Source organism: Orcinus orca, chromosome 6 (assembly GCF_937001465.1).
Source record: "Orcinus orca chromosome 6, mOrcOrc1.1, whole genome shotgun sequence".
In the NCBI taxonomy this organism is placed as follows: Eukaryota; Metazoa; Chordata; class Mammalia; order Artiodactyla; family Delphinidae; genus Orcinus; species Orcinus orca.
Genome location: NC_064564.1, coordinates 96,716,059 through 96,739,485, shown reverse-complemented (window position 1 = coordinate 96,739,485; position 23,427 = coordinate 96,716,059). Strand labels below are relative to the sequence as shown.

The window sequence follows — 23,427 nt, the reverse complement described above, 5'->3', positions numbered from 1 at the left end:
GTTAGTTATTACCACATTCTGCATTATAGGCTCTAATCCTCACCCCACCCCCCAAACAAGTATTTTGTTGTTTTTTGGTATCCTAGGTGTTTGCCGTGGTATTTATTTTGCAGTATTCTCAGTGGGTAGCCCAGCTGTCCGACCTGACCCTGGCTGATGTTTGACTTGGAAGTTTCTTAGGGCTCAGCCCCAGGTGCAAGGGCCAGGGTATGAGCTGTAAGAAGAGACTGATGAAGTAAAGTGGACATGAAAGTTACTTGCATCCAGGAGGTCAAGAAGCTTTAACCACTTGTTCGTTCATTCATTCATTCAATGAATACTTATCGAGGACTCTTATGTACCAGTCCTTATGCTAGAAGCTACTCATGGAGGACTCTAGGAAGAACAGCTCTTGCTTTCTGCCCCTAAGAGGCTCATAGCCTACTTGGGGAGTCAGATACCTAAATATCATGATAATACTTTTTGGTGACTGCAGTGTAAAGAAATGCTCAGGTGTGGTGCAAACCTGGAGTAGGGATCCTCACCCAGCCTGGGGCAACCAGGTGAAAGCAGGTGGTAGTACTGAGGCTGAATCTTAAAGAAGGAATAGGAGCAAAGCAGGATGTGGAGAAGCATCTCCAAGAAAGGGGAGAGCAACCCCAGAAGAAAGGCCAGCAGGATGTGTTCGGGAACCGCTGTCATTTGACAGGGTTTGTATTAGTTTCCTATTGCTGCTGTAACAAATTACCGTAAATTTAGTGGCTTAAAACAACAGAAATGTATTCCCTTGCAGTTCTGGAGGCCAGAGGTCTGAACTGAATCACATGGAGCTACAATCATGGTGTGGGCAGGGCCGGTTTCTTCTGGGAACTCCTGGGGAGAGAATCCTTCCTTGGCTTTTCCACCTTCTGGTAGCTGTGGCTATTTCTTGGCCCGTGGTCTCATGGCTCCAGTGTCTGCCTCTGTGGTCAGAGAGGTCAGATTGCTCTCCTCTTCTGTAGTCTAATCTCCCTCCCTCCCTCTGATATAGATACTTGGGATTGCATTTAGCCCCCATCCATATAACCCAGGATAATCTCCCCACATCAAAATCCTTAACTTCATCCTATCTGCAAAGTACAAGTAAGGTAACCTCCTTCACAGGTTCTAGGGATTAGGACCTGGAGATCTTTGGGGGCCACCCAGCTGCTGGAGGATAAAGGATGAGGCAGAGAGTGGGAAGAGTGAGGTAGGGTGAGCGTGGCCCCATCACAGAGGACCTTGGAGGTCATAGCAAAGAGTTTGGAACCTTCCCACAAAGTGAGGAGGCTTTGAAAGGATCAGACTGTATTTTGGAAAGATCACGCTGGCTGCGCTGTAGAGAGCGCAGCAAGAGGGCAGACACAGGGACCAGCTAGAGGCTGCAGTGACATCAGTGTGGTACCAAGAGTGTACAAACAAGTAATGCTTAGGGTTCAAACCCATCAGGACTTGATTCTCAAATGAAGAGAGTTTAGTTATACATAGAGAGTGATTCGTCTGGCTAATGTGAAATGCATCCACCATCTCCTGGTTCTCAGTCTTGCTCTGACTTGCAGCAGAAGGCTGGTTGTTTATACGCTGCATAGCCTCAGCTTTAGTTGGAGTGTGTTGTTGGGAGTAGAGCCAAGGAAGGGGTGGGCTGGGAATCCCAAATCCTGATCCCTAACTGTCACACTTCAACAGCTCCAGATAAAGCGTTCCAGACGAATCACGTCTATGAAGATGAGGAGCTACCGGGAAAGGACATTTACGGCCAGCCACTTTTTGGACAGGCAGTTCTGGCTTTTGGTAATAAGTGTTAATTACAAAATCAGCTTGCAGATGCCAGTCCCCCCTACCAAACTTCCTCCCACCCTAGAAGAGAAAGGGGGAGCTATTTTGGCTGCAGACTTTTTTTTTTTTTTTTTTTTGCGGTACGCGGGCCTCTCACTGTTGTGGCCTTTCCGGTTGCGGAGCACAGGCTCCCGACGCGCAGGCTCAGCAGCCATGGCTCATGGGCCCAGCCGCTCCGCGGCATGTAGGATCCTCCCGGACCGGGGCACGAACCCATGTCCCCTGCATCGGCAGGCGGACTCTCAACCACTGCGCCACCAGGGAAGCCCCGCAGACCTTTTTTTTAAAGGGGGATTTTGTGTGTGTGTTTTCCCCAAAAGAACTGCCCAGCTTTCTTTCACTCATCTGGTCTTTTCCTGGGTACATGGATCTCAGCTGGGTTGGTTGAATCAATTTGATAATTTTTTCACTGACCTTTTTACGAATTGGTAAAATTGTCCTTATTGACATGGTTTGGAATGTTAGCTATAGCTGAATGGTACAAACCAGAAGGACAGGAACCTAGACTGGATGAACAGGAGCCTGGAGGCAGGAAAGGCGATACTCCACTCAGTGAACTGGCAGGACCCGTGCTGTAAGTGGGGGCATGTGTCCTAGTGCAGGAATAGGAGAGAGAAGTAGGAGTAGTTAGGGAGTCAGGCAGGGCCTGATGGTATCAGACTTGTTTACATCATTTGTTCTTCAGCCATTGAGATGTAAGAAAAAAATCTCTTAGTAACTGTTCACATTCATACTAACCTTAGCTTCCCAAACTCTTTTCTTCTAAACCAGTTATTTATGTTCTTAGTCTGCCAATTTTATCTAGTTTCAGACGCTGGATGGTTAGTTAAGTGTAGAAAAGGCAAATACGTTTCCTCTTGGGTGCTTACTTTGTGGAGTTGGTAGTGGTTCCCTAGAATGCTTTGCTGAGAAGGATTTTGAGGCTGTGTCTAGGCTCAGTGAGAAAGAGTTGAGTGGTTGATTAGCAATGTCTTCTACGGGCTTAGTAAAAGAGAGCGGTAACTCAGATTTGGAATCTGAATGCACGTTGTTTGATTACATTTTCACATGGCTTCTCCTGCACTGTACATACTGCTCTATATGTGATGTACACACTCCACTGTAAGCACTGGACCTTGTTTAAAGTAAACACTCTAAGATAAACACAAAGCCCTGGAGAATCCTCTCCCCACCTGTGTTTGTTTTACCTCTGGGGCTGTTATCTTGATACCTTGGGAGTTTGTGGACATTGACTGATGTTTAAGAGATGCCTCTTGGCTTCTCTAGGACAAAACGAAGAGTTACCCTGAGAGCCACTATCAGATTTTTTACCATGTCCCAGGTACTGTGCTGCTGCTTTAGACACACTCTTCTGTTTCATTCTCACAGCAACCAGTGATGTAGATGTTATCGTTTTATCAGCCAGAAATCTTTCTGTTGCAAGAAATGTAAAACTGAACTGAAACTGGCTTAAATGGTTGGAAATTCATTGGTTCATGCAACAGGAAGGCCAAAGGCAGTGTGGTCCCAGGGTCAGCTTGATTCACTCCTCTGAATCTATTTCACCTCCACTGTATCCTGGATGCCCATGGAGGCTGTTCTTCCCTGAGGTCTTTGGAGTGAGTTGCTGTGTGGGACCAAAGAAGAAAACCCAAGTAGCCTTGCATTTTGGAGGTGATGCCTAAAAGCATATGTCCTGTGAGCTAGAGATTTGAGTAGACTGTGTGTACTTCTCTCAAATTCAGTTTGTAGGTCCTACATCCCAGTATTTTTTCTCTGCTCTCAACCATAGGAATACACAGCCGAAACATCCCTAGTGTTTCAACACTATTTCTCATAGGGAGCACAAACAAGTTTTTTTGAAAGGATAGCAAATCATCCATTCACTTGCTCAGCAAACACTGAACTTGTACTATGAATGGCCCATGCTGTGTCAGGTGCTGCGGACACAGAAATGAAGCAAACCCATGAGAATCTCTGACTTTGACTGTAGTGTAGTAAGTACAATCATAGAGGGGTGAGCAAAATCCTATAGGAACCCAGCCTTGCGTTAGGCCATATAAATGTAAGTCTAGTGAGTTTCTGGTGCTTCAGCCTTCATTTCTCTTAGTTCCAGTAGCTGCGCCTAAGAGTCTTCTGAAGAGCTTTAAAAAATATGCTAAAAGGATCCCTTGTCAGACCAATTAATTAACACAGTACGTAAGAATAGACTTAGGAGCCAGATTCTGAGTTTGAATCCTGCCTCTGCCGCTTACTAGCTGTGTACCTTGGCAAGGTACTTAACTTCTCTGTGCCTCAGTTTTCCTCTTTGTAAAGTGGGGATAATAACACCGCCTTCCTTGTAGGGTTGTTCTAAGGATCAAATGAGTTAATGGGGATGAGACATTTATAACAGGGTCTGCCATATGGTAATCGCTATTTAAAAATCCTGCCAAGCACACCAGAGCACACACTTTAAGTGTTTATTAAGTAAATCAGTAAAATAGAATCTGGTGATCGGTCTTCCATAAGTACTCCCCCACGGATTCTAATGTGCAGCCTGGGTTTTCAATCTGTTAACATCGGGCCTCTTTGGGGATTCCGCCTCCCCCAAAATTGGCATTAACCAGTGGGTGAGGCGTGTTGCTTTTTTCGTTTGTTTTGTTTTGGGTTGTTTTTAATGACAGTTCAGGGTGTTTTTCGGGAAGATTATCTGACATTTTTCCTCCCAGTTTGTGACTATTATAACACTTTAATTGATGGGAAGGCGGAGTTTGGCTTGTTTGTTTGTTTGTTTTTTGCCTCTTCTAGGATGCTGAGCCCAGAAACCTGTTACCTGGGTTCCTCAGGGACCAATGAACGAAGGGAGCCCGAGGGCGAAGGAGCGCTCTCTACGCTCTCTGGGAGTTGTAGTTCTCCAAAGGTCCTGTAAGCGTTCAATGGCCAGCTAGGAACTACGACTTCCACAATGCCGCGGGCCGCCCGCCCTGCCTCTCGCCCGTGCCTCTCGCCAGGCATCCCAGTACCGCCTCTCGGCAGCGGCGGCGGCGGCAGGGGTACCATGGCCGACGACGGTTCCCCTGAAGAGCCGCCCAGTCCGCGGGGCTCCCCGGGCCGGGCGCCGCGGGTTCAGCGTGCGGTCGGGCCGGGCAGCAGCGGCAGCGGCTGCGGGGAGACCCCGCGGACGGCGGCGCTGGCGCTGCGCTTCGACAAGCCCATCAAGCAGGCCTTCTACAACACCGGGGCCGTGCTGTTCGTGTGCCTGTGCTGCGGCGCCGCCGTGCTCGTCTACTTTATCCTGGAGGCTTTCCTGCGGCCGCTGCTGTGGGCCGTGCTGTGCGGCACCTTCCTGCACCCCTTCAAGAGCTCGCTGACGCGGCTGGGCCGCCACTGGCTGCAGCGCCTGCACCGCGCGCACACGCCCATCGTGCTGGCCGCGCTGCTGCTGCCGATCTGCTTCGCAGACTACGGCGTGGAGGCCCTGGGCGAGCAGGCGCTGCGCCGCCGCCGCCTGTTGCTGCTGCTCGGCGCCGGCGGCCCGCTTCTCTACGGCCTCTACAGCCTGGGCAGCTACCTGGGCGTGCAGGTGCTGCTGGCGCACGCCGGCGCGTTCATCTGCCGCGGGCTGGACTACTTCAGCAGCCTGTGGGTGAGTGAGCCTCGGCCCGGGCCCTGGGCGGTCCCGGCGAGCGCGCAGTGCCCCTCACCACACCCGCAGCTCGCTGGGGTGCGATCCTGCCAACCCCTCCGCACGATGCAGGGGCGGCCAGAGATCCAGACCTGCGCCGCAGGGAGTGCCCGTCTCAGCCTTCCTTCCCGTGCACCCTAGGAACTTGGCGCACTTCCTTCCAAAGTGCGGGTGTGGTTTGAAACAGTCTCCCCGTTCCCCGCCCCCGTCCTAACGGAACCACTTAGCGGGGCGTGTGCCCTGTGAGGAATCGCTGTTCCGCTTTGCAGGTAGGGGCTTCAGTGCATCGGTAGGTGGACATGAATTTACTCCTGGTCAGGGAGAGTGGGTCCTCCAGCATCTTAGTTCTGCTCACGTGGGACTTTCCTGGAAGGGACCTTAGAGATTCTAATCCAACCTGTCATCCTACAGATAGGAGAGGTGACTTCTTACCAGGCTAGGGCTAGTTGGGCACAAAGAGGGCACTGGTTGACGCAAGTTTCTCAAGTCCTAGAACAAATCTTTCTTAATAGTTCAGAGCTGCCTCTCAGTTCAGGTGATTTCAATGTACTTTGTGCCAGGCACCTCCCTGGTTGCTGAGCCTCGTGGGCCTCTTTCTCACCACAGTCTATTCTTGGGAACTGCTTACATTGTGCAGGGACTGCTGTGCAACATTATCCTCCCGCCTGGATTATTTAGGCAGACTGGGTGAAGGAAAGGTATATTTGTGATTCTTGGATCATCTGAGCTTATTCTTAGAAAATCACGGAGCTTGAGAGTTGGAAGGGATTTCAAGCATAATCTAGTGACACATTTCCTAACTCAGACCAGATTGTAGATCAGTTACTGATCCAAATATTTCACTGGGGACTGTTAAAAACAAGTGGATGTTTAATGCATAAGAATGCTGTTTCATCAGTAAGCAGTACCATTTAAAAATAAATGTATTCACTTTTGTCAGTGTTCAATGCACCTTGATGTCAAGTTGCAAAATAATTCCCTTTATCTGTCAAGCAAGGTTTTGGCTTGCCTGAGGTTATTGGTAGAGTTGGTGATTGATTCCAGAACTCCTGTCTGCTTTTGCTCTATCCATACAACCTCTCAGTTCAAGTTAAAAGTTGATTGAGTATGTTGTTAGGTACTGGGCTTTGCGAGGGCTTTAAACGGAGTAAGGTGCAGGCTCTGTGTTCAAGGTACATATAATCATATGTGAGCATATTCTTATGGAGATGACAGACACACAGATAAATGTTCATTACCCACCAATTATGGGCCAGCAGGGTATTGCAAGGTATTGGGGAGCAACTCATCCATAATTTTGGGATGCTGCTTGTGTGTGTAACTGCTAAGTTATCATACAGAATCCTTGGCCTCCAAAAGGCCTGGTTATTTCACTTGTGGTAGGAGGGAGGGATGTGGAAGCACCCTCTTTCACCTCCTGAGGCTTGGCAGACTATCAGGTGGAAGTGATCCTACTCTTTCTTGCCTCCTTGCCTGGTGCTCTTCAGGAGAGGTTTCTGAGATCCAGAGAATGTGACGGTCCCAAAGTCACTCAGACTTTGAACAAACCCAGGGTTCACTTTATGGAGTCCCAGGTCCATGTTATTTCTCCTTTACCTGTTGTTTCACAGTTCAGTTAAGTGGACTGAATGCCTTTTACGTAGAAGGCAGAGTACTATATGCTGTTAGGAAATATAAAGATTACTATAACTTGATTCCTGTCCTCAAGAGATTCAATCTTGTCAAATTCAGACATATTTCTAGATTCTGCTAACATTTTTGACTGTTGATAATGCAGTTTACTGTAATTACCGTAGGCAAGACCAAGTAACATATCCACCAAACTGTAGGAAATTAGGAAAGAAAGCCCTAGCATATATGAACACTGTATTTTCATAGTAAAGTAAGAATTGAATACATGGGTAAATTGCCATGATTAGCAGAAACTGGGGCATTTCTGCCAGTCCCTCTCAGATAGTGGAAAGATGAGGAATTGAATAAATGTGAAAAAGTGCCTGCAGCTCCGCGTATAGAGCTATGAATATCTTTTTACTGAAGATAAACCCCCCTTCCTTGTATTTTATTTACATACCCTTGAATGGGTTGTGGATGAGCAGAAGAGAAGTAAGGGCCAAGATTGATTAGGTTAGATGAGGGGAAGGAAGGTCAAGCCAATTAATAATTTTGAAAAGGCTTGAAACTCAGCTGTTTGCCTAAAGCGATGGGGGCAAGGGAGGAAGGGGTAAAAAACCCCATTATAAAAGACACAGTATGAGTTAATTAGAAGTGAGTAGGGAGCCTAAACTGAGGTTGATCTGAGTTGGAGAGAAGCTTGCGGCTGTGTTTTCTTGAAGCAGTTCTCAGGAGCGGGTGGTTGGATGGAGGTGAGCTAAAAGTGTACCTGGGAAGCGGAGACAGGGAGTGCTCACTGCTCAGTCAGGAGCGCTGATTAAGGCCTGACAAGAAGTGAAAGGTCATGTGACTGGGTAGGGCGCCCTCTCTATAACTTTTCTGTCATAGTTCACAGCTGGTTTGGTTTTGTGAGCCCAAGAAGGGCTGCCTGTCATAGAAAAAGAGTCCTTACGCTTTCTAAACAACCTGTAAATTGGAGCCTGCTGCCGCTGAGAGGTATGGCTGGGGGAGGCAGAGAGAAAAGTGAATTTAAGGAAATCTACGTTTTGGAGAGCTGACAATTCATGCATTTAAGATCCAGCTTTTGAGCATCTACCATGGACTGGTAGGCACTTTCATGTGTGTTATTTCATTCTCACAACAGTCACGTGAAGTAGGAGCGAGGAATTTCTCAGGTGAGATTTAGAGATTGATCTGTTCATTCTGTCAGTGAAAGATACTCAACAGACCTGTCAGCAGTTGAAGGCCCTTTGTCATCAGAACCTTCAACAAAGATTTTTAAAAGCTTTCCCCCAATACATTGTGTTTATTTATTTATAGTATAAATTGATTTTAGTTTTCAGGAAAAAAAAATAGAAGAATATCAGGATTGGACTAACCACACATATTCCCCCAAAGGCCCCTGGATTCTAGTCATCTAGAAACCTTAGTCATCTCTCTTATCCTTGTATCTGTTATTTCCAAGTCCTATCCTGTTTTCCTTTGTAATGTCTTTACTACCTGTGTTTTCCTTTGTTACCAGTTTATCCTTCCAGTTCAGGTCCTGTTCACCTCACTTTGGGGTTCCTTCAGTCTCCTAGCTCTTTTCTGCTAATTCTCCAACCTGCTTGCAAGTGAAAGAGTAACCATCCATGATGTGAGCAATTTTTAAAAACAGTTTCAAATATATTAGACTATTGTGCTGACTTAGTGATGTCTAAACACTTAAAAAAAATCATCTGTTGCAGCAGCCTCACATATAACTCAGTCCTTAGGGTCCTTGGCATCTTTCCTTGGTGTAGAGCTGTCAAGATAAATCTAAAAATCTAGCCTTCCTGCTCCACCGTTTTTCTTTGCTGGGAGTGTTCTGGGTCTTCCTCTCTCCTTTAGTTCAGACTTGTTAGAACGTTTTGAAGACATTTACAGTTTTTGCAGTAGTAATAGATTTGTTTTCTCCATGGTCTCTGATCACATTGTTTCCATTTTACTTTATAAAGAAGCATGAAGTGGAAGGAACAGTGGCTGAAAGATAAGAGTGTAAATTCTAAACTGAGCTCTGTTAGTAGCTTGCTTTGTGACCTTGGACAGACCAGGGCCCGTCTCTGGGCTACTCAACTCTAGTTGCGTGAAGTGTGGGGTTAGCTTGGATGATTTCTAAGGTTCCTGGATATTCAGTTTTACAGATAGATCCCCAGAGTTTGGTAGTACTGCCAGCAAGGCTCTTGGGAAATGCACATTAGCCAGCTGGCCAGGCCTACTCCTGGGATGTTTTACTTGCTTGGCAACAGTAAGGAGGAAAGTTTCCGGTACTTAGGTTCTTTCTCAGTTAAAGACTTTGATTATAAAAGAGTCTTGACTCTTAAGTTGCCACACCGTGAAAGTTTTCAAATTAGAATAAAGGAGAATGAAGTTTTTTTTTTTTTTGCGGTACGCGGGCCTCTCACTGTTGTGGCCTCTCCCGTTGCGGAGCACAGGCTCCGGATGCGCAGGCTCAGCGGCCATGGCTCACGGGCCCAGCCGCTCTGCGGCATGTGGGATCTTCCCGGACCGGGGCATGAACCCGCGTCCCCTGCATCGGCAGGCGGACTCCCAACCACTGCGCAGCCAGGGAAGCCCGAGAATGAAGTTTTAAAGGAGAATGAAGTACCCGAAGCAGTAGCTGATTAGGGCTGTGGCTCCATAAGTTGGGAAGAAATCAGTCGTTTTATTCTCTCCGTAAAAGACTTAGGAAACTGTTCTGCAAAATCATGCAATAGAAGCAAGCCAAGTTGCTTTTCCAGTTAATACCCAGATGACAATAAATAAAACAAAGACATAGTCTATAGGGCAAAGTCTACTTATGTTTTATGCATTTAATATCTTATTTAATCAGAAAAGTATATGTGGTCAATAAGTCAAATGAAAGGAAAATGTGATTGTTTATTAATTTGCTTTACTTGTAGTGCTAAATAAATGTTGCCAGTTTTTATGGACAGTCTTAAGTATCTAGCACACATTGGTGCTTTAAAATGAGTATTGAATGTATATTTTGAAAAGATCAGACACATTGCTCTGAAGAACATAGTTTGGGAAAGTATGCCTTCTTCTGTTTAAACTGTGGCTCATTGATTTATTCCTGGAAGAAAATTCATACTTGAACAGGTTTTCTCAGAGACAGAAATAAAAAGCTCTCATAAAGGCACACTTATAGGAATCCATACTGGAAATTATGTATGAAATTTGAATGTACACATCCTTATTTTCAGTAAGTTAAAGAATATTTAGCGATTTAAAATATTGACTCAAGTAAAACATGCTTGTTATATATATAAAAAAATTTAAGCAGCATGTAAGTTTATATGGTAAAAGTGAATTGTCTCTTTTCTCTTCCCACTGTATAGATGTTACTGTTGTTAACTGGTGAATAGCCTTCTAAATTTATTTCTACACCTATGTGAATGTATAAAGTATAGGGGTTTTGTTTTTTAAAACAAAAATTTTATATATATAATTCTCTTTCTTTTATCATTGCTCTTTCATTATCATTGTATTGTGGATATCTTTCCTTGATAGTACTTTCAGATATACTTCTTTCTTTTTAATAGTAGCGTAGTCTAAAGTTTTTTTTTTTCTGGATGCCTTTTAGAAAGTGTTCCTACCAAATTATTTTAGCACTGAATTTGTATTAGTATCTGATAAACATTTTTAAACATTGGTAACTGTAAAATCATTATGGTTTAATAGAAACTTTAAAGTGTTTTTATAAATGGCCATACTTTTTCAACTAATAATATTCTGTGAAGTTTTTCTGAGGAAACTCTTGAAAATACTGAAAAAAAGTCAAAAGTTTTTTTTTTAAGTAAAGACATTTACTATTTATAAAGATAATACTACTCTTAGAAGAAAATTCAATACTTGAAGTATAAAAATGCGACTTACCCCCTGAAATCCAACTATTCAGAGACAATATTTTTTAACATTTTGGTGAGTATATATTTTCACCATTATAAATGTGCATATGCATAAATTTACACTGTGTCATTGAATAAAGTTATTTATCACACTTTTGAAAGTCTGAATAATTATTTCATTTTTGGAGATACCATAATTTAAACAGTCTCCTATAAAATGACATTTAATTTGTTATATTTAATTTGTTTGTTTAATATTTTAAACTGCCACAGTGAACATTTTTATATCTGCACAGTTTGTAGTTCTTCTGTAAACCGAATTTGTAGAAGTGGAGTTGGGGAGTATATTTAATAAGTTGCTATTTTAAACTGAAATGAGGTTATCTGTGAGTTTCAGGTTTACTGGGTGAAAACACATACCTCTCTTTAGATCATGAGTTTCTTTGAAAAAATCTGAAGTATGCAGTCTCTCATTTTTTTCCTCTCTTTGCGAGTGATACTCGTTCCTTATGAATACAGATAAGAAACAAAAACTTCTTGAAGATTGGTTGAAAAGTATTAGGCTTAAAATCTGGAAGTATATCCTTCTGTGATCCTCTAGTTCAGCTTCTCACTGAGGGCACACTCTCCTACTTTGTCATGCCTGACTTCCAGTCAGCTTTTGCTCAGACTTTTAGCGATGGTAGGTAGCTCATTCCCTTTTTAGACATCTACAGTTTATTAGAAAAATTTATTATATAAAGCTGAAATATGTTGCTTCCTAATTTCCACCTATTATTTCTGCCCTCAGAACCACAGATAATTAAGTCTGTTCCTCTCTCAGATGACATTTCCCCAGCTATTTGAAGATAGCTATCAAATCTTATTTCCTTCTCTTTCCTAAGCTGAACAGTTTTTTCCCCCAGCTGTATCTGTGTCTCCTGTGTTGTGATTTCCATTTCCTTTCCCAGTCTGAATTTTATTGCCACTGTGGTTTGATAGTGTAAGTCACTGAAACAATCACTTTCCCTGATGTACTTTTATTAATAGGCATTCATGCCAGTTACATTTCTGACCAGCTATCCTCTTCCCATTCTATACTCGTATAGATGAGTTTTGAACCTAAAAGCAGAACTTTGCATTTCTCTCTGTTAAATTTAATGTTATTTGATTAGCCCATTGTTCTAATTTCAGGATATCTTTTTGAATCATTTATTTTGACTATTCCCAATTTTGGGTAATCTACAGGTTCGGCTAATATGCCTTCTAGTCTTTCATCTAAATTACTGACTACATGTTTAATAAGGCAGGGCTAATTACTCCTGTGTAGCATACTGCTGAAGACCATCCACTTGCTGAGGATCATTTTCTTTTTAAATTTCAGCAATTTATAGTCATCAAAATCAACTGTTTTTATTTTCCCTTGTGAATACTGGAGCAGCTTTTCCTCTTTATTTTTCTGGCACTACCCTTTATTCTCCTTATTGTTAAGAAAGCGGATTCTGGAGCCAGGTTCCTGGGTTCTAATCCTGACTCTGTCACTTCTTTTTTTTTGCTTTTTAAAAAAATAGTATCTATTTATGTTTTATTTTTTGGCTGCATCGGGTCTTAGTTGCAGCATGCGGGATCTTCGTTGTGGCATGCAGGATCTTTCGTTGTGGTGCACGGGCTTCTCTCTAGTTGTGGCGTGCAGGTTTTCTCTCTCTAGTTGAGGTGCGTGGGCTTAGTTGCCCTGCAGCATGTGGGATTAGTTCCCCAACCAGGGATTGAACCCATGTCCCCTGGAGGCCGGAGGACAGGGTTCTAGAAGAGAGACTTCTGACTGATTTCTCTTCCATCTTTAAGATACTGATTGGGTGGTATCCTTTCAAAGCTTTTTGGCCTTGGCTGTCTTTCTACCTGGATTTTCCTCCCATCTCACTGCTTGTCCAAGGCTAAGTCCGCTGCCCCAGAGGCCTTGAACCCATCTTTTCTGACTCTCACTTTTTAGCTGTGTGACCTTGTGCAAATCACCTCTCTGAAGTATCAGTTTCTTTCATCTCTAAAATGGGAGTGATAATGGTACTTTTTTCCTGTGGTTATGAGGATTAAATGAGTTCATGTATTTAAAGTATTAGAACAAGGCAAAGTGTTACATAAGTGTACTGTTACTACACTCAGATTTTGTTGTGAGCTCTACAGTCATATCTCAAATTCTCTAAATTCCCAGGGTTAAATGTGTATGGTCCTACAAGCTTGAACTTTTTGGAAGCAGCTGTAGTCTCACTTCCCATGTGCTCATATATCTGGGGCTTAAGATCTCTTTAATATTTCATCTTATTAGTTGCTTGAAGAAAAATATTTTAATATCCTTTTCATTATAAAAGAACTAGTGCTCATTAAAGGCAATTTGGAAAATATAGAGAAAAGGAAAAGGGGAAAACAAAATCTTATCACCTAAATACAACTTTTTAGTACATTTCCTCCCCCTCCTCCACCATACAGTAGATATACTCATGTCACATGTGTTTTTTAATTTTGCTTTTTCCTTAATAATATCTTAGGAATATTTTAAGTTATATAGTCTTTGTTTAAAAAAGCCTGTTTTAATGATTGCATAACATTTTACTGAGTGACTCATCCAGAGCTAACCACTTTCCAGTTATTGAACTTTTAGGTTATCAACTTTTCAGTGTTCTAAATTAGTCTATGATGAGCTTCTTTATTTTTAACCCTTTTTCAGAATTTATCATTATTTAGTAAGGTCCCAAAGCTGAATTCTCAGGTCTGAAGCTATAAACATTTTTAAGACCCGAAGAGTATTTTGAAGATATGATCAAAATAAAGTAGGAGGTAGTTTTTTTCTGGCTTTTGTAGTAACCATATCAGTTCCTTTTTCTTCACTCTCTGAATTACAGCATAAAGTCCTTTTTTTGTTTTAATTTGCCTATTTGTTTTCAAGGTTCAGGTTGTTTTAATAAATTATTGGTGCTCACATTTGTTCTAGGTTATGTATTCTTTCCATCTTTTGTGTGTGTTCTATTAAAATATGAGGTTATTAGAGAGTTTCTGTGTATGATGCTTTGTGATTAGTAGAGTCATTTAGTTTTACTGTAGGGAAAACTGAGGAGGGGGACCCTGGCTGGTTCTTCTGTTCTCAAGTCTCGCTGTTTCTTCCTCTGGTAATATTTTTTTCAGCTACACTTCTTCAACTGAGTATAACTCTGGACTCTAACCATCTGTTACCAAGATTATTTCAGCAGGGTCACACTTCAGCTGGCTGCCTTCTTTTTAGCTTTTAAAAAATTCTTTTCATAGTAACACCGGCTTGCGGGATCTTAGTTCCCTGACCAGGGATGGAACCTGGGCCCCTGGCAGTGGAAGCACGGAGTCCTAACCACTGTACCACCAGGGAATTCGCTCTTGTTTTTTCTTTTCTTTTGTAAATATTAATCTACAGAGAAAACTTTAAGAATTCCACAAGGTGAAGCGCTTAATTTAAATCTATGGCTTAAAAATTGAATATTTTATCGTAAGTATCTTTATGCATATAATAGTTTTTGAACTTTAACATATCTTAAATTAAAACTATATTTATGTATTTTTTGTTAAAGATATTTAAGTAATATCGCTGCATGGGATTTCAAACCTGTTTATTTCCAAACTTGATTTATCTAAGCAGAGGAGGAAAACCTATGCACACTCCTTTTAGCACCACCAACCGTCATCTGTGTTGTATCCACAGCTCTCATGCTATGTAGACGCTTGCAAGTTTTGTATAATTGTATGTTTATTGCATGTGTATATATTTTACAACTGTGTCTATATTTCATTTATTTAAGATCTGGACCTTGGTAGTTGGCTATGTGTTGACTGTTTCATTCAAGTGGAATGCAAGCACTGAACGCTACTTGAGAGCAGTTTCAATTCCTGTCTGGATTATATTGCTTTTTCATTTAGGTGGGTCCCTTTTTCTAAGAAAGTCTAGCTTAAGGTCAGCGGAGGCTGACCGTGTGAATCAAAGTGAATTTTTTGAAGTTTTATGTGTTGCGTTTAAAATTCTTTAAAATAATCCTTCAAAATATTCTGCCTTAATCTTTCATTAATCTTGAATGAAAATATTGTACTTTAAAATGTCTACTTTTAATTATATGGAATGTTCATTTTCAAAAAGGTCTTTTAAAAATAAATATATCTTATAAAGTAGAGCACACTTGAACTTTCATGGCTGTTTCTGAGTGTCTTACTTAGGGAGGATGTAGCTAAGCAGTCAAGGATGATAAGAGGTGCTCAAAATCATGGGAGAGAAACTCTTAAGGGAACCAGAGATGTTTACTCTCCATAAGAGAAGGGCACTGGGGCTGCAGGGGTGGGGAGGAGGTAGAGGTAAGGAAGATAGCAAATACGGAAGCCGGTTTCAGGTATTTGAAGGATTGTGAAAGAGTGGTTTAAACAGATCTCTGTAGCCATTTGGGAGAGATGTCAGAGCAACGAGCAGCTTCAGAGAGACAAGTCTCTGTTCAACATAAGGATGATCAGTGTCAGAGCTGCTCAGAGTAATGAGTTCCCCGTTATTTGAGACTCTTCACTGTTAGCTGAGTGGCTGCCAGGATGTTGTAGAGTGATTTTTCAGGGACTCATTTACCTCCAAGTCTTAACTATATGGAAACATCAAGTTCTAATTTAAAAACAAAATTCAGTAACCTAGAGCAGTAGGTAGCCTATTAGTAGTAGTTTTTAGAGCTACTTATTGTTAAAAATAAAATAAAAACCAGAGTTGGTTGAAAGTGTGTCTTTGCTTAGAGTCTGATATGGAACAAAGCATTACTCTCTAGCTCTGCTGACTTGGAATGCTAAAGGAGTTTCTCAACAAGATCCCCTAATGTCTTATGGGACTCATTTCGAATTTGGGGAAGGTAGAGTAGAGGAGGGAGGCAGGCAGGTATGTTCGTAAGGCTGTAGACCAACTCAGGGAAATGCAGAGGCTTTTGATCCTTGGCCACTTGTTAGCATTTTTGCTCTGTACACTGAGGATACATTAAAGCTTTTTGCCGTGCTCTTGTGGGCCGTTCCACCCTTTCTTGAGAGGTAGAGTTCACACCCAGTGGTATTTCCGGGAAATCAAGTCAGGCACCATGACTTAAAGTTCTGTGCCTGATGCAGGTCATTCGGGGGTTAAACAGGGGGTTTGATGGTCTTCCACACTGGATGTGCTTTAGAATGGACTTGATTCTTCAGGTGATACAAGCCTCTTAAAGGTAAGCTGGCACATACCCAATCCTTTAGACTAGGGCCTCTGAGAGCAGGGCTGGACTTCCTGAGAGGAGCCCTGGATTGAGGTTTCAATTGCCTTTTAAAAAATTTTTTCCCTGTGAAACAATTTTGTTATTAACATATTTGCCAGATTGTTCTGTCAGTCTACTGAACTGAGTCTTTTAAAGACAAGTGCTAGATTTTTATTTCACTAAAAATGTTAATTCTTAATAATTTGCAGCATCCTTGGCTGGCTCATGGAGAATTCCGGTATTCCTGGTTATTGTTTTCCTGATGTCTGTGGGCACCCTCTATGAAAAACAGAATGGAAAAGAGTCTTCTGGTAAGAAATACTGCATTCTATTAATATTACTCTTAAGAAGTATTTGGGAGAATAACTTTATTTAAAAAACATACTATGATGAACTGCTTTAAATTGGTGGTATTTTCTGAACAGAAAATAAATTTCTTTCAAATATTTTAGATGGTTAGACCATTTCCACCCCCCTTTTTTGCATTTTAAATTGAGGTTTAATTCATATAACATGAAATTAATCATTAACTTTTTTTTTTTTTTTTTTTTTTTTTTTTTTGCGGTACTCGGGCCTCTCACTGTTGTGGTCTCTCCCGTTGCGGAGCACAGGCTCCGGACGTGCAGGCTCAGCGGCCATGGCTCATGGGCCCAGCCACTCCGTGGCATGTGGGATCCTCCCAGACCGGGGCACGAACCCGTGTCCCCTGCATCGGCAGGCAGACTCTCAACCACTGAGCCACCAGGGAAGCCCCCATTAACCATTTTAAAGTGGCATTTAGTACATTCACAGTGTTGTGCAACCATTACTTCCATCTAGTTCTAAGACATCTTCATCACCGTAAAGGAAAGTGCTGTGCCCATTAAGCAGCTACATAAAGTTAGGTTATTTATTTGAGATATTTCTTTTTTCTTAATGAAGGTATTTATTGCTATAAACTGCCCTCTTAGAAGTGCTTTTGCATCCCATAGGTTTTTTGTTTTTTGTTTTTCAAACCCCATATTTGTTTATTTATTTATTTTTGGCTGTGTTGGGTCTTCGTTTCTGTGCGAGGGCTTTCTCTAGTTGTGGCAAGCGGGGGCCACTCTGCATCGCGGTGCGCGGGCCTCTCACTGTCGCGGCCTCTCTTGTTGCGGAGCACAGGCTCCAGATGCGCAGGCTCAGTAGTTGTGGCTCACGGGCCTAGTTGCTCCGCAGCATGTGGGATCTTCCCAGACCAGGGCTCGAACCCGTGTCCCCTGCATTAGCAGGCGGACTCCCAACCACTGCGCCACCAGGGAAGCCCCTTCCCATAGATTTTGATATGTTGTGTTTCCATTTTCTTTGGATCATATACTGTTTGATTTCTCTTTTGATTTCTTCTTTGATACATTGGTTAATCAGAAGTATTTTGTTTAATTTCCATGTGTTGTGTCCCACCTAACAAACCACTGCCAAATCCAAAGTCATGAATATTTACCCCTGTAGATCTTGTATCCTGCAACTTTGCTGAATTTGTTTAATAGCTTTGATAGTTTCTGTGACTTCTTTAGGATTTTGCATATATAAGATCATGTCTCTGCAAATGGAGATAGTTTTCTTACTTTCTAATCTGGGTGCCTTTTATTTCTTATCTTGCCTGATTGCTCTGGCTGAAACTTCCACTACAATGTTGAATAAAGATTAGTCTTCTTTAGAAGATTATTTTAAAGATTATTCTTTAAAAGATTATTTTAACCTTTTAAAATAATCTTTTTTTTTTAAGATTGTTTTTGAGGTACCCTGGTTGCATGTGGCCTTTATCCAGAGCGCTTTGTTAAACATACAGGTTTCTAATGAGTTGTATGGGGTTTGTGGTGGGGTGGGGTGCAGGGGCAGATATCGTCACTGTTCTGAGATCATCAGACTGGACTTCTAGTTAGCCAGCCATGTGGAAATGGCTGTGAGCAGAGAGGTAGGTTTGAACAGCACACAGTTTCCACAGTAATTGACATTTGTCCCTTGCTTCTTTCTGATAGTTATACATAAACTACAAGAGCAAATTACTAATTGCAGCAGATTTTTTAGAGGAAAAAAAAAGTTCTCAAATACCAGTGTGTTACAGTTAAGCTAGAAAATAGAGAGAAACAAAAAGAAGAAAAGAAAAATCATTAAAAATCCCACTGCCCACAGATTATACCAAAATGTTAACTAATGACTTTTATGCCTTTGGACTTTTTAAGACACAAGAAAACTGGATCATAGTGAAATTGTTTTGTAAACTGCATTTTAAACTTAATTATGTCACGAGCACCTTTCTATGTCCATGAATATACTTCTGCAATGTTATTTTTCACATCTCCTTTTCATGCTAATCACAAGGCTATTTGTGGCACTTCCGTGTATGTGTATAGCTACGTTACAGAAGTTTTTTTAAATTAAGTTGCTGTTTGTTTATTATTTTATTTGGTAGATGAGTAGTGTCTGACAATTGTAAGACATTTTTTTTTTTTTTTTTTGCGGTACGCGGGGCTCTCACTGTTGTGGCCTCTCCCGTTGCGGAATACAGGCTCCGGACGCGCGGGCTCAGCGGCCATGGCTCATGGGCCCAGCTGCTCCGTGGCATGTGGGATCTTCCCGGACCGGGGCACGAACCCGTGTCCCCTGCATTGGCAGGCGGACTCTCAACCACTGCGCCACCAGGGAAGCCCCAAGACATCTTTTATTCATAAATATTTGTTTAGAATTTTATAATAACTATCTGAAACAAAGAAACTTTAATTACTTATCTCTCTGAGAGTAGAAAATAAAAAAGATTTTATTTTATATTTTGCTGTCTTTCTAAGTTTTCTTTGCTCAGCCTCTCTTTCTGGTCACAATCTGTTAGACTGTGTGGTTATATATCGAACCAGTAGAAGTAAACTTCCTGTTTTGGCAACTACTGTAGAAAGCTTGGTGGTTTCCACTTGTTCGTCTGATAAGCTTTGTCCCTTTTTTTTCCCCTTTCCCCTAATAGTAGTGGTTCAGACAGCTCTGCTTATCCTTCACCCCTCACCCCAGGACAGTTTTCTCCTTTTTCTTTTCTTCTGGCATTTCTCTCTCTCTCTCTTTTTTTTCTTTTTTTCAATTGAGGTATATTTGACATATATCATTATATTAGTTTCAGGTGTACAACGTAATGGTTCCATGTTTGTATATATCACCACAATAAGTCTAGTTAACATCTGTCACCTTACACAGTTACCAAAAAACTTTCTTCTTGTGATGAGAACTCTTAAGACCTACTCTCTTAACAACTTTCAAGTCTACAATAAAGTGTTATTAACAATAGCTTACCATGCTGCACATTACATCCCTGGGACTTGTTTATTTTATAACCGGAAGTTTGTGCCTTTGACTCCCTTCACTCATTTATCCCACCCCCACCACCAGTTCTGGCAGCCCCCCGTCTGTTCTCTGTATCTTTGAGCTGCTGTTTGTTTTAAGATTCCACATATAAGTGAGATCATACAGTATTTGTCTTTCTCTGACCCTTTTTACTTAGCATAATACCCTTGAGGTCCACCATGTTGCTGCAAGTGACAAGACTTCATTCTTTTTTATGGCTGAATAATATTCCTGTGTGTGTGTGTGCGCATGCGCGCACGCATGTGTGTATATATATGTATGTGTGTGTATGTATACACACACACACACACCCCCCACATTTTCTTTAATCATCCGTCAGTGGACCCTTAGGGTGTTTCTGTATCTTGGCTATTGTAAGTAATGCTACAGTGAACATGGGGGTACATATGTCTTTTCGAGTTAGTGTTCTTGTTTTCTTCAGATATATATCCTAAAATGGAATTGGCTGGATCATATGGTAGTTCTGTTTTTAATATTTTGAGGACAGTTTTGTCCTTTTGACTGCTTTTGTCCAGGGCTAAGTAAGTACTTTACTGCAAGTATATGAATAAAGTAGGTCTAACCCAGGGGTTTCAGATGGATTTTCTCTTGGGTATAAATTCTAGTCAGCTGGTGACGGCAGCCTAGGGAGCCGTGAGGACAGGAGTTCTAAGACCAAGTATTGAGCTTGGGAAAAAAGAAGGCTGTGTTTGATTATTATTCCCCATGAGCCCAGAATAGTGGTGTGTTGGCATGCAACCCAGATTTCTGGTATTTGTATTCCAGACGATTACAAGAAAGGAAGTCATAGAGACACAGAATAAATGTTGAGAGCAGATTTGGAAATGTTGGTTTTCCTTGTTTTGTTTGCTCCTATTCCAGCCTACTTCAGAATGGGCTTTTCTTGATTTAGAATCTTTTTATGGACTTCTAGTGTAGATAATCCTCATCATAAAATAAATTTGTTTAACCATTTTTTCTTTTTCTAAATTTCTGAGTATTTTTTTCCTCTTGCCCCTAGTACCTTGTTTCTTTTAGGCATCAGAACTCAAGCCATATTGGGACAACCTTTCCTTTTTTTATAGTCAGTTCCCTCCTGTAGATGTCACTGTAATATAGTTAGGCACGGGAATGCTTCAGTGTACTGCCATGGCATTGTGTGCATTTATTCCTTCCTTGTCACCTCCACTGTCCCATTGTAGGACTGCTCTTGTAACCTAGTCTTGTGTAGGCATCTTTCTCTCTGTCTTCTGAGCTTTGAATCTTTTGCTGTTTTACAATCTGTGGTTTGCTGGATGCACAGAATTAATCCTTTGGATGTCATCATACTTCAAAGCATGAATTTGTTTAGTTCCTAGATCCAGAAAACTCTTCTTATGTATCATTGCTGAGTTAGTCTCAGTGGTTCTTTCTGAACCCAGGGACCTAACTCAGTTCTTAGACCTTAGGAACTCTTCCTTGGTGTTTCCTGGAACCTCAAGTTAATGTAGGGAAAAATGTTAAGTGTCTACCATACTTTTAAGTGTACTATCTTTTTTAATCCACAAACAAAACATTCCCCCCACAACCTTGTAAAGTAGATGTCTCCGTTTTGCAGATGAAGACATTTAATAACAGGTTAACTGATTTGCCCACAATCCCATGGGTGACTGGTGGAGCTAAAATTTAAGCCTACATCCTTGACTCTAACCTACGTCCAGTGTTCTTTCCTTTCACCAGGCTCTTTGACAAGCATCAGCCATCCTGAAAAAGTATCGACTGCTGATGTGTCTTTTTTTTTAATAAATTTATTTTATTATTTTATTTTATTTATTGTTTCTGGCTGTGCTGGGTCTTTGTTGCTGCACACGGGCTTTTTCTAGTTGCGGTGAGCAGGGGCTACTACTCTTTGTTGCGGTGCGTGGGCTTCTCACTGCGGTGGCTTCTCTTGTTGCAGAGCATGGGCTCTAGGTGCGCAGGCTTCAGTAGCTGTGGTGCATGGGCTCAGTAGCTCTGGCTTGTGGGCTCTAGAGCGCAGGCTCAGTAGTTGTGGCTCACGGGCTTAACTGCTCCGCGGCATGCGGGATCTTCCCGGACCAGGGATCGAACCGTGTCCTCTGCACTGGCAGGCGGATTCTTAACCCCTGCGCCACCAGGGAAGCCCTGCGGATCCGTCTTGCACTCAGTTGTAGTTGTCAGCTCCTTCAGTCTTCATGTTGGCCCCGGTGGCTTACCACAAGCACAGCACTCAGCGTCTCTGCCTCCCGGGCCCCAGAAGTCTTAACTTGGCAGAAACCTGGAATCCAGCTTTGGTGTGTTCCCCGGGCCTGTGAGAAAGGAGGAACATAAGCATTGTTGGTCTCCCCTATGCGTGAGGCCTTGTAGGACTCTTAAAACATGCTATCTCATTTAATTTTCATAGTATACCAGTGAGATTAGTATTATACTTGTTTTACAGGTGAAGGAACTTAGGCTCAGAGAGCCATTTACTATGAGTATGAGAAGTGCTGCTTCTAAAGCTAGGCAAACAAGTGTCAGATGTATCTTTAATAGCCAGGACACCCAGGATGAGAAGTACAGGCAATTACACCTGGGCCTGATCCTCTTAACATTGGTAATTGTTTATGAGTGACCAGAAATACCTTGGTGAGGAAGGCTTCATCTTGTCTTAATTGTTTGGGACAGCATGTGATATGAATGAACAAGTTTGGTCCAGTTAAGCCCAAATTGGAGGAAGAAAAAGCGCAAAGTAAATTTCTTACTGCTTGTCTGTCATTCCCCAATTCTGCCGCTGTCAGTTAAATAGACCTAGAGAAACTCCTAGTGGTCCATATCCAAACCCCTGTTACTGACCAGTAGTACAGTGAAGTGATACTAGAAGCTGTTGAGGAGGAGATGTATTTTCCACATTAGTAATGGAAACAGAAGCCTTCTTCAAAGGGAACTTTACATGCTGGGGAGATTTTACTTGATGTAAAGGGCCTCCTTCCAATAAGCATCTTTGGATGTGTTCCTGGTAACTTCAACTCTTCTTGTGAAAGGGAACAAAGTAGATCAAGTATCTCCTTATCTAGACTGGCTTCAAAATATGTTTCCCTCCATTATTAAAAAAAAATTATTTTGCCCATTGTCGACTTAGCCGTATCAACAGATATTATCTGAACATGTGATCTATTTCTTATACCAGAGTATGAGTTTCTGTCCCCTGGTGCTAGGCTGCTAATGTCAGTGGTCTGCTTATTTGGACATGTGTGGATTCCTGCTGTTTGGCCCTCCAGTTAATACTGGCCCGGGCTTCCCTGGTGGCGCAGTGGTTGAGAGTCCGCCTGCCGATGCAGGGGACACGGGTTCGTGCCCCGGTCCGGGAGGATCCCACATGCCGTGGAGCGGTTGGGCCCGTGAGCCATGGCCGCTGAGCCTGCGCATCCGGAGCCTGTGCTCCACAACGGGAGAGGCCACAACAGAGAGAGGCCCGCGTACCAGAAAAAAAAAAAAAAAATACTGGCCCTTTCCCTGGGTAGATTGACTCTTGAAACCTTGGATGCTCTTTCCTTTCTTTGTTTATAGTTCTTGGCTCCCAAGATTATGTTCCCTTGTCTATGTGCCTATTTTTAGCTGGGGCTTTTTTCCCAGTACCATGAGTCTGCCTAGATTCCGGGTCCTGGCATTCTTCTGTCTAGTTGATCATCTCTCTGCCCAAACCCTTGGGGTTTTTGAAGTGCAGAAAGATATCACTAGACAAAAGTCATTCAAGTACATATCTGTTTGATGAGTAAGAGCAGTTGCCAAATCTTATATCGATAATTTTCAAATACTCTGTTGATTTTTTCTGTGTGCTGTTCCTTTCGTTCCTTTGTGAAGTTTCAGGCATTCTAAAAATTTGCTGAATCATTTGTGTATT

At 42.2% G+C, this 23,427-nt stretch overlaps 1 protein-coding gene across 3 annotated transcripts in view; it reads left to right on the top strand.

The window, feature by feature from the left end:
- Positions 1–4,815: 4,815 nt before the first annotated feature.
- The window catches only part of TMEM245 (transmembrane protein 245), a 104,039-nt gene continuing 85,427 nt past the window's right edge, over positions 4,816–23,427 (top strand). For 2 of the 3 annotated variants that reach the window (XM_033427473.2, XM_033427474.2), the window contains exons 1-3: positions 4,817–5,440; positions 14,760–14,877; positions 16,412–16,513. In XM_033427473.2, coding sequence (XP_033283364.1) covers positions 4,853–5,440; positions 14,760–14,877; positions 16,412–16,513 — 808 coding nt within the window. In that variant the 5' untranslated portion in view covers positions 4,817–4,852. Of the gene's footprint in view, positions 5,441–14,759; positions 14,878–16,411; positions 16,514–23,427 lie in introns of all 3 variants that reach the window. The other variant, XM_033427472.2, reaches the window with a different exon arrangement.